Source organism: Accipiter gentilis, chromosome 22, assembly GCF_929443795.1.
Source record: "Accipiter gentilis chromosome 22, bAccGen1.1, whole genome shotgun sequence".
In the NCBI taxonomy this organism is placed as follows: Eukaryota; Metazoa; Chordata; class Aves; order Accipitriformes; family Accipitridae; genus Astur; species Astur gentilis.
Window position 1 is genome coordinate 26,767,700 of NC_064901.1, and position 12,226 is coordinate 26,779,925.

Consider the following 12,226-nt stretch of genomic DNA (forward strand, 5'->3'; position numbering starts at 1 on the left):
AGCTACTCCCAGCATCCCTTAACACAAATAATTATCATTCGCTATAGAAGCTCACATGTGCATGAATGGAAGAGATGAGTGCCACCGCCTACAACAGTTACATCTTTTAGATTCACTGCTGCAGTGGTTCACTGTATTAAGCCATTATAATGAACTGTTCTGAGGCTATTAAGTTAGTCTCAAGGGCAGAAAATTGTTTAGTTCAAAACACACTAATGACAAAATGGAACAAATTCATTGCTGGCATTATAGATACACTCCTAGAGGCTGACAAAAGGTGTTTCTTCTCAGCTGAAAAAACAGATTATATTTAATATAGAAGCCCTCATTCTTGTACCTTAAATAGGAGATTACATATGTTATTGTTAGTTAATCTATGTCTAAAATACATCATAAAAGCATATACATACCTGTGGCATTGTAACAGTATGCATCATACCGACCAGTTGTGTTTGCTGAAAGTTTGTAAACGCCAGTATGATTTGCTGCACAAAGATGATAGGGATTGATTCGTGGGATAACAATATACCCCACTACAAATCCGTACCTGTGAAGAACAGAGGAAAATACACCATATTACATATCATAGCAGATGACATAAGTGTTCTAGATATCTCAAACACGAAGAAGCCACAAAGAAGCCATTATTTTCATGTTACATTTTTCTTAAAAAGTGCATGCATTTATGCATACTTTTTGTATATGAAGGGTGTTCCTTTCTCACATGTAGTTACATCAGCCTCCAGGCACTCAACACCATTTTGCATGTAATTTCTAGAGCTAAACTGATTTTAATTAAGTGAGCATCTTACTACTTACAACAATTGGTTCCAGAGCAAGGCAGTGAAAGTGAGGGACTGGGAGTTTTACTTCTTTTTCCCAATTCTCTCCTCCATTCCACTGGGTGAGGGGAATGAGTGAGCAGCTGCGTGGTGCTTAGTTGCTGGCTGGGGTTAAACCACAACATCGTATCTGCATGCCTTACTTACATCTGTCCTCTGCTAAACTGTGAATTAGGGAGAATTGTAACACTAATGATAAACTACAGCTCCCCACCGCAATAACCATATCCCCCTACTCCTTCTTTCAATTATCTTTATATTTTAACTTCAGAAAAGACTTTCCACACTGCAGAATACTCATAATTGCTAGCACTAGAAATCTCTACCCCTAGGCGTTCAGTTAATATTTGATCCCTAGCCCCTATATATTGTGTAGTGCTGGACAATTCAGAATGCTAAGTATGTTCATATGCTAACATTAGAGAAGGAACATGCCTACTATGTTATGCAGAACTTTTCCCTGAGAGTAAAGAATTGTCTCTAGTCTTTACATGGTACTATTTTAAATGATATTCCCACATTTTCAAGGAAGAATCTTCTAACAATTTTCTGTCCATTGTTCCCTGGCACTGTTGTCCACCTCTTTCACCACCGTGCAGGGCATAATGCTTGTGAAAATGAATGTGCCATATGCTGTCATCAATGGCAGTGCATGACATTTTTATGTATAAGAAAGCTTTCAAGGCACTGCATGTGTCTTTCCATGATTACAAATTATTTTGTACGGATGCTATTAATTTGAAAGGACCTTTGTTCAATTCTCATAGGCTTGCAAGCCAGTAAGAAAGAACATTCATGCATTAGGCATTAAGAAACTAAAGCACCATTGACTAAACTGAAATGAAATATTTTGCAGGAATTAGTTGCAAGCAGTATTGATGCTAGTACTATTTCTCAAGGTACCAGAACAAAAGTCTTACAATTTTGGAGAAACGCCCACTGAAATTTTCGACTCCAGTCAGTTAGAAGATAAATGCCATTTCTCCATATCTGCTGTTTATTTTAGATTGTAATAAAGTTGAAAATCTACTGGAATTTAGTTCAATTTTATAATGGTTTAACAACATGAATCTATGTTATTTGATTTAAATAAATAATAAAAAAACCCCAACACACCAAACTTCAAATTCACAGCTCCTGAGTTCAATCTCTTTTCTGCATATGAATGTGTAGGCTGACTTGTATAAGCAGTGTATTATGTGTTTTGGAAAGCAAGATCACATGATCACCTAGTCTGATGTATTTACAGAACCACAGGACTATCCTGACTTGATTACTGTTTGAACAGAGGGCATCCTTGGGGAAAATATTTCATTTGGTGAAATTTTGGTGTGACAAAGAATCTAGTACAACCCTTGTAAGTTGTTTCAGCCAATAATTATTATCCTTACATATTTTGTTGTAGTAGTACCCAATTTTTTAATCCAAAATTTTCTGTGAGTAATTTCCAGTCTCTTGGTCTAGTTATTTTTTGCTAAACTGAAGAATCTGTATTATCCGCATTTGTTGCCCTATGCATCATTAATTACAGAGGGTAATTAAGTCACTTGACAACGTGGTTTGGGGTTTTTTAATCTTTATGGCTGTCTTCTGAAACTTTTCCATTCACAGATTATAAGAATGCACTAATATTGTGGCCATTTTTTCACTGGAATGTCAAGAGTTCATCCCTTAAAGTACCATTTGCTGATTCTTACTGTTTCTTGCAAGACAGAGTTCCCTATACTGTATATACCATGTTCAGTCTTTGGACTTACATCAGGTCATTAAAAATCATAAGTACTTTTCACATACTTATCAATTAGTCAGTGATACAGTATGATCTAAACATCTTCCTAATTAGTTTATTATGTGGTCAATCTTTTGTTATATTTAGATTTTATCTGTAAGAGGTGATGATATTTTAAAGATAATCAGTAAAAAGTATATTCAGTCATGAACTTATTACCAGACCCAGAGCAAACACACACACGCACAGAGATGTTTTGTTCTTCACGGAATATAACTTACTTGAGGACGGATAGGTCCATCTAATTAACAGCTATAAGAAGTCAACTGTAATTATTATACTATAGCATGGATGGCTGGACTTATCACGATAGATCATTTTGTCAAGAATTTCTTTACCTGCAAGTTTCAAATCCAAGTTCATGAGCTTTCTTCAACTGCTCTAGTGTTGACAAGGTACTATTGAGAGCTCTGCAGAGTTCAACTGCTTCAGATCGTGTGAGACTGTAGCGACCGTTTTTCTCAACATGAAAAACTCCTCCATATCTGCAACTTACATTGAACTCTGTTATCAAAAGAAAAGAAAAAGAGAAATTACAAAGTGTTGGACTCGATGATTCACTGAAGACCTTGAAATTATTTATTTTCAAGTTTAGTGTTTTCAATGCAAATCAGCAACAAGTAGCAGCTACCGATTCATTCAGAAAGAGTGCTAGCACCTTCAGTCACCTTCTTCACACCTCCCTTCTTTGGCCTGAGACACAAGCCAAATCTTCAGCCTTTCCAAAAATAGCAATACAAACATGTTTTTGTGAGGTATCTAGCACTTTTAACATACCATTAACAGTAATGTGAAGAACATGTAAATTGTGAAAGTCTTGGAAGCCACAGTACTGCAAAAGTAAATGAATAGTCAAATGTATTTGAAAACAAATTAATTCATTCATAACAGAATTTTTTTAAGATGAAATGGTGTATAATCAGAGCCTTTATAATCATAAGGTTCCTTAATTATCTCATTGTGATCCCTTCACAGTGAATCCTTTTAAATGAATATATACGTCAATCCCCAGCTTCAGAACTAGTTCAAGAAAGGTGTTCCTATTATTAGTTAGACAAAAGCACAAAGCTTGCATTGGTTTGATGTGGCATGATCTACCTGAGACAAAAACTGTGCGCAGCACAGATATTCTGAACTAGAACATTACTCCCTGAAAGATAATATTTAAGCTCTTCTTATTCAGCCTGCTGGGGCAGATAGAGAAGCATCAAATACACATTATCTAAGAATTCACATGAATTAACTTCTTGCGCCCTGTTCATTCATCTTGACTGTATTTCCCTCCATTTTGAAAGGCTTCCTTTTGCTGAGTTCATGCTCACACACAAACACCTTACTGCCAAACCATGTCAGCATTTCAATATGTACTTTAGTACATATTTTACTTACTTAGTGTTAAAGGATGTCTTGGATTTTAATTTAATAACACTGTGAAGGTTTGCATATGGAAGTAAATTTCAGTGGCAAGCAGTATGGGGATAAAAATAATGAAAAAAAAAATTAGTTGCCATAGTCACGTTGTGCAATTTGGTTTCTGGCCTTCAGCCTGGGAACCCTGAGCAAGCGGTACATGCAAAGCCTATGGGAGGGGAGTGCCTCATGCAATTCACTACAGTCACTGAACAAAAAGTATAAGGGTTAGGGGCTCTGAGGAGATCACACCCCGTTCATCTTTATGTTGGAAAGATACTGCCTACACAATGCAACAGGCACAGTGAGAAGACAGTATAATCCAAGGAAAGTGTGTGACTGAGTAAAATGAGAGGAAAAAGGAACATTTGTTTATCATCTTTTTTTAACAGGAACAGCTAAGAAAGAGTTAAAAATAATAGTATGAGTAAGAATGAGAATAACAATACAAATAAGAACAATCATGTGAATGGAGAAAACGGGGAAAGATCAGGATACTTCAAAGCAATGTGAATTAACTTTGCTCCTGCCCCACCTTTCCCTCAAGAGAAAAAAAGTGATTACAACTCCAGACTAGAATGACAACTGCAAAGCACACTTAATTGGAGTAGCCTATTATTCCCAGTGGAGAGAGGAGCATGGCTCATGTTTATCTTAATTTTATTGGGAGTTACACGTGCAAGAAAGGGAAAAATAGACCAGTCTTATCCAAATATTAAAAGAGGGTGTCTGTACCATCTATTTGAAATAAACGATGCCATATAATCACCGTTTTCCTCAAAGACCCGAAATGTAATTCATGCACATTCGCATTGACACATTCTATGTGAATAACAAGCAACTTTTCTAATGTCATTTTTCCTTGATGGTCTGTTTTTCTTCTATAGCTTTCCTGGTTTCGTCTGGGATAGAGTTAATTGTCTTCCTAGTTGCTGGTACAATTCTATGTTTTGGGTTCAGTATGAGAAGAATAACACTGATGACACTGTTACCAGTAACATTGATAACACTGATGTTTTCAGTTGTTGCTAAGTAGTGTTTAGTCTAAAGTCAATGATTTTTCAGCTTCTCATGCCCAGCCAGCAAGAAGGCTTTGGGGGCACAAGAAGTTGGCACAGGACACAGCCAGGGCAGCTGACCCAAACTGGCCAACGGGGTATTCCATACCATGTGATGTCATGCCCAGTATATAAACTGGGGGGAGTGGAGGTGGGGGGATCACTGTTTGGGGACTAACTGGGCGTCGATCGGCAGGTGGTGAGCAATTGCACTGCGCATCATTTGTATATTCCAATCCTTTAATTATTACTATTGTCATTTTATTAGTGTTATCTTTATCATTATTAGTTTCTTCTTTTTTGTTCTGTTAAACTGTTCTTATCACAACCCACGAGTTTTACTCTTTTTTCCCCCAATTCTGTCCTCCGCACCACTGGGTATTGGGGAGGAAGTGCATGAGCGGCTGCATGGTGCTTAGTTGCTGGCTGGGGTTAAACCAATAGTATAGACGTGAAAGCAAATGCTAGTAATCAAGGCATGCACTCTTCCTTCCTTCAATTGCTTTTGTTCATTGGTAAACTGAGATTATCAGTGTATCTACTCAGTGTAAACAGTGTATCTACTCAGTGTAAACTGCAAGGAATGTTCCTTTCCACAGGTAACAGAAAACAATCAAGGAGATAAAACACCGGATTAGAGCCAGGCTACATTGTGTATGAAAAGACAAGCATTATTCACAGCATAGATAAGAGTCCAATAGTATTGATGTTTGCCTGTCCAAAGGAGCTCAAGAGCCGTGCATTCAATCTTAAATACTTTTACCATAGGCAACAGAATTAATCATTATGGTTACTTGGATTGCCTTTCCACAAAAAGAACGTTAAAAAAAAATAATAAAAATCTCTTCTCCCACCTGCTTCACCCATTATTTAGGCTGACAAAAACATTTAATGTAGACAAAATTGATATACATCACATAGCTGTTTATCAATCTTGATGATTACAGTTCTTAATGTTTTTATTATCAAATGTTATAAAAATACCAAGAGGACATAATTTTTAGTTTTGTAAAATTTATGCAAGCCTGACATGTTTTCTCAAAATACCTTTGTTTCGACACGGCTGTTTTCTTCCAGGGAAAAATAGTTCTAATAGTTTTATTAAAATATCTCTGATGACATGGCTGTCATCAGAGATTTTGAAGGCAAGATTGAGGAAATTGTGTGGAACAGGACACTAAAAAATGCATTTTTCTTTCCTGGAGGACTTAATGTCTTGCAACAGGGCTGAGTTTTACAGTCTGAGGAGAAGCTAGTGGATTAACGTAGAATGATAGTCTCGGCAAGTTCCCACACATGATTCTGAAATAGTTGCAGTGCTTCCACGAGTACCAGAGGCAGACGTGCGCAGCACTGGTCCTGGCGATAGCTGATGGACTGACTAGAGACCTGCCGCAGCCAGCCCCTCACTCAACAGCACCGCATGCTCAAAAGCCATCGCCACATGGACACGGTGTTCACAAATGGAGTCAACAGATGTTCGGGTTGCAGATCCCAATAGATGTTTTCCTACAACACAACGAATTGCTGTTCTGCACAGAAGGATGTGGCTCATCCCACTGCTGTGGGATGCAGCTGCTCTCACAGCTGCCATGTAAGTGACTTCTACTTCGGCTCTGAATGTTCCATATTCAAAGCCTGACATGATTTTGGAAGTTGTCCAGTCAGTATCTGTATTAAACATAAATGACCTAGACAGGAAAGAAGACTTCTCTTCAGTTTTCCCTTCTTGATTCTCTCTTCCCTGTGGAACAAGGCAGGCCTAAATTTGGTAATAACTAACATACTCTGTGAAGCCCAAGACTTAATATTAAATTTGGGGATCAGATCATAAAGATCTGTTTGATTACTTAAAAATAACAAGCTCAGTGATATTGGAACTAGATTTGTTTGTTTGGAACATCAACATCTCTTCCAATAACTTTAGGCTAATTTCTGAAGAGCTTTCACTATGAAAGCAGATACCACATCGACTTGCTTTGGGTCGCATTTGAATCTCACAACTCATTCCAGAGTCACATAAATATTAAGTGAAGTTCACTTTTGTTTAGAGTGAATTTGATTCAGCTGTCATCAAACCTCGGCCCATTCATGGTTTTAAAACACTACAATACATGCTCCATTACCACCCAGAGATCCAGTTGTAGTCAGAATCCCACTTATTAGGCAGCCAATTCCTTAAATTCAAACTGCTGAAAATAAACAGGCTTATTTACACAAATAGGCTTAATGGAACTACTTGAGGACTACAGTTACACACATGTACGTTTTCCATGGAAATGCTGAGCCTGGCTCTACAGTTTACATACCGCACACCAGGACACTTCTGGGAAGCATCAGGCTTATTGCACATGTGCTGACCAACTGCACTGCAAGCACACACGCACGGAAGGGCCAAAGCTCCCAGGAAGCCTCGCTCATGCGGCATGGGAGATCATGTCCAGGAAACCCCAGGCGAAAATGTGCCAATCCAATCCCCAAAGCTGGTTTCGAGGGCATTGGATTAGTTGGCACTTTGCCCTAAAGTAATGTTGAGACAGCATGCTTTGTTTTTATTTTGATGATATCTTCTACAAGTATTAAAAATGTTTGTAACGTTGCTGTAGTATAAACAGTCTGTTCATGAAGCAGTGAGTGTGGAAAAAGGACTACAGCAGGACTTAAAACTCACATGACATTGCACAGCCTAAGCAAATTGCATAAACCCAGCATCTCCTCTGTGAAGACAGTAACTACCACATTTTAAAACCAGGAAAATACAGATGCAGAGCATACTGCCCAGAGCTGTCAGGGAACCCAGAGTTTTTACTTTATGGTCTCATATTTTTATGTCCAGACAATGGGAACCCTTATTTGCATTAATGAAAATATTTCTAGTAACATCAATATAAAATTATAAAAAAATAAAGGATGGGGTCTAAACTAAATTAACACCTTAAATTCTTTCTTCCATGGTGAGGCTTATAGACTAATTTTGAGTTAAGAAAGAACCACAATTGCTAAATCCAAATCTAAACACATATTCCACTTTTCCCATAGTGCAGAAAGGTCAAATCCATTAATTGTATGTTGGTGTTACTTAGCTGGCTTTAGCACAGTTATGCAAAAGATGGACTTTTTCTTTATTTCAAAAGACAAGGGAATGCAAACCTCATACTGTGGGCCAAACTATTACCGACCCCTGCAACTCGTTTGAAGTTTCAAAGGAGCTGATTCAGAGTGGACTCACAGTGGAATCACAAGCAGCACCCAAACCTTCTCTTCTACCCCCTCTTATAGCTGGCAGGCTTTGGAGGCTGCCAGGCCATGATCTTTCCCTGACATCCACATGATTTGCTATAGCTGAAAGACAAAATTGTTTAGTAATAGCTCTTTAAAAAGGCAAAAAGTACTAGACATGCCTGAATTGTCATCATCATTAATCTCAATCCAGACCATGAGACTTGGGTGACTCAACCCAAAGCCATGGAATGCCCCTAAGCCTGTGCTGAGTTTTATGAGCACGGAGAACATTAACTTTCACAGAGGCCATTTCTCCCTGTCTTTCCTGGGATTTCTGGTGCTCTGTCTCAAGTAGCTGCATGCAAGCCCTTCTCTGTTTTTGCCATTCACATATCTAAACCAGGCTTAATTAACACGTTTCAGCCAAAATCACTAGCTACAGTTCCACAGACAATTTGCTAGCTAGAGCCCACTGATGTGATAGAATTGGCTGAGAAAGACTGAAGAGCATTGTCCTTTCATGAAAGTGTGAGTTACACCCTGATTATTAATACTAGAGGCTTGTTAGAAGCTGTCACAGTAGGAAGCCAGGTGCAATCTCCATTTCTACACTGGTTCTGCAACCCTTATGCATAATGACTAACACTGACTCATGCAGACTCTTCCCATTGGAGTTGATTTTCCATAAAGATTTTTGATCTACTGTATGGATGTTTCACGCACTGCTCTCTGCTCTTCATTGTTTTCAAGACAATACCTAGAGGTTTCATCCTCAAGGTGGATGTCATTTTTTTAAAAAATAGCAATTGCAGAGATACAACAAAGCAAATTAAGTGGAAGATTTGCAAAAACCCTGCCCCCCCTTAAACAAAAGCCTGTAAAAGGATACTTAGACACAAGCTTGTTAACAGACTTCTTGGTAAAACCACAGCCTGCATTGCATGGCAACCAGGAAATGTTAGTATGCTACTCTCATGGGGATTTTCCTTTTCGGTTTGTGGTTCAAGATGATTGATAGATCACCAGGATGTGATAAATTGGGGCTGAAAACAGGGACGGAACTAGGGGTTTGATGGTGCAGATTGTTTCATTCTCTGTTCGCTTTAATAGAATACAGTTTTTACATTTCTTATAAGAACTTTGTTCTAAATTTATTAAACAGATTTCAAGCTCTAGGCAGATATACATGGGTAAATATTTCCTTATAATCACAAATTACTTAATCTTGTACTGGAACTTCTGAACAAGAACGACCATTAGCTTAGCGCGGATATCTACATTTTGAATATTAGCACCTACTTTAACGCATGCTGGTAATGAAGTAGAGAAAAGTGGCATATTGGAAACAGGTTAACATCTCTTTAGAAGAGACTCCTAGTAACTATGGTTGCTCTCTAGGCAAATCTAGAAATTGGACCATATGAGTACTAAGATCTGAGGAGGTCTGGACAGTTCAGATCTCAAGTCTGAGTTCAGACCTGTATCCAGTTGGTGTTTGGTTTTTTTAAATGTTTCTCAGGAAAACTACTTCATGGCTAAATAAGAATGCATATTTTACTTCTGACTAGAGGAAATGCCCTCTGAATACAAAATTTCATAGGGGATGGATTCATGAAACATTTCAGGATCCAGGATGCTTTGTCAACAGATATACTAAAATAGCCCAGTTACCACCATTTTGACATCTGGGAGAACTTGAATGTACAAAAGTATCATTCAGTGATTATCTACCAGTGATACACTATGATACACACAGGCCTGGATGGCATTATTATTTGCTGAATATTCCACCATTTCTTTAGAGGCTATTAATAAAACCATTCACTAAAACAATTTGCAGCCCAGACAACTGTAATAGGATACAGAGACTTCCACCTTTATGTCAGAAGTAGGACTAAAGCCCAGGTCAGTAGTGATGAAAACCGCTGTATAGCTGTTTGCTAGGTTATGTAAAATGATTCATTAATCCCAGCCACAATCACTAATAGACACGTGTCGACATCATTAAAACACGCCTATACCTGAATCCCTCAGGGCTTGATGGGGAAAGGAAAATTGTGCTGGGAAAATCGGACTCTAAACTGGGATGACTACACACTGATCAAAATTTACAAGTCAAAATCTGCAGGATCCACATGAGTTAAGCAAGCGTGTGTCGATGAGGCTGCAGCCCTTTACCATCACAACAAAAAAGCATGAAGGATCAAGCAACATGTAGTCATTTAGTGTGGCTGGGTGATGTTTTTCTGTTCTCCCAGTTATGATATTCTTGCTCTGCTAGCCACCATTCACTACAAAAAGTAGAGAAACAAACCTGGAAATAAGCCATCTACACCATAAGTGAAGTTTCTCCAAATAGCGACAGTGAAAATAAGTCTTGGGAGACAAATTCTTGGGAGTTGACAGATGAAATGCTTTCCTTGCGGTATTGCCAAGTTGTGAAACCTAAAATGATTTATAGGAAATACATTTCCAGACTGAGTGGGAATAAACCATATTTTCAGTTTTTGAAGTATCCCTTGTGGATACTTAAATCAAAATAAGGGGTTTGTTTTTCAGTTTGAAACTGCCTTTCATTTTGAAATGTAATTAGTTAGTTTGCACAAAATAAAATAAAACAATTTAAGAAAGTTAAGTTTAAATGTTTACATAGTTGGAATACAAGTAGACGGTTTAAGGAACCCAGTCCAAAATTTCCCTGTAGCATTTTTTAAAATTTCATGTTTTCATTTCAGTTTGGCATAGGAAAATGTTCTAAGTCTTGAAAATTTTCATGGGACAGAACTAAAAACATAGTTATACCCCTAACAGGTATCTGATATTCAGGGATGGGGAGGGGGGGAGGGGGGGGGAATTATCTGCACACCTGTTTTTTTAAAGACAGTAAAGTTCAGGAAAACACTTTAGAAGGAATTTACTTGCATGTTGCAAGGAGTGCCTGCCATAAACAGAGGCAACAGGTTCTCAGTAGTTGGGTGTGGTGACAGGAAAGTGAAGATGTCTCTCCATAGATCCAAAGGTATAAAATCAGACCTTTCTTTGAAGTTGTGCCAAAGCTGTTCCTACTACCCAGTTATATTTGTATACCTAGTAATTTGGGCTGAAAAGACAAATAAGATAGTAGCTTCCTCACTCTCCTGTATGCTGTTAACTACATAAAAAGTCATGACATAACCATGCTAACCCTGTGATCCAAGTGGGCTCAAGTCGATCTCTGAAATGAAAAGGAGAGATGTGGCTGGGGATACAGACAGTAGCCAGAGAGGGGTACACTGCAGTAGGAGGATCTCCTTTCTCCACCACATGTTAATAAGTATTCCTTCGATTTCTGTGTTGCTTCAGCAAGGGCACACTGGAAACGGGATGTGGGACAAAGCGCAAGCTGTTGACTTCCTTCTAAATTGTTCTTGACAAATCTGCCTACTGTCACCAAAGTAATTGTCTCTGTTTACTGACGGGCAAAAATCTTCAGTCTCTTAATCTGATAGCTTTACTGGCTACTAATTTTAAAAAGTGTGTGGGGTGGGACGGGAGTATTAATGAATCAAGCATTCATAGAGTGGCTCAAAATGCAAGTAAGTACAAGAAATATGTTTCATTCCTCAGCAGCTGCTGCGGGAAGAAAAAAGTCTGCTAATGCATCTTCCAAACATACTTCATCTGCCTGGCAACTGTTGCTCTGGTAAACATCCTGAGTGAGCCTATATAGTGTCATCACTTACGATAAACTTCCTTGCTGCTGACATTAACATTATTCTTTAACAGTTTCACCCAACAATGAGTTGAAAGTTTTCAGAGTCCACTAGAACATGGTACAGCTGTGCAGCACCGCAGTGGAAAAATTGCAGGCAGTGAAATCATAGTCCTGGAATTAGACAGTTATCAGATATGTTTCCCTCGAGATG

The 12,226-nt window shown here is 38.3% G+C and overlaps 1 protein-coding gene across 4 annotated transcripts in view; it reads right to left on the reverse strand.

Annotated features, from left to right (window-relative positions):
• The window catches only part of CD44 (CD44 molecule (Indian blood group)), a 64,052-nt gene that overhangs the window by 37,391 nt on the left and 14,435 nt on the right, over positions 1 to 12,226 (reverse strand). For all 4 annotated transcript variants that reach the window (XM_049825397.1, XM_049825398.1, XM_049825399.1 and 1 more), the window contains exons 2-3: positions 2,970 to 3,135; positions 411 to 547 (exon numbers count right to left, since the gene is read on the reverse strand). In XM_049825397.1, the coding sequence (XP_049681354.1) occupies positions 411 to 547; positions 2,970 to 3,135 (303 nt within the window). The remainder of the gene's footprint in view (positions 1 to 410; positions 548 to 2,969; positions 3,136 to 12,226) is intronic.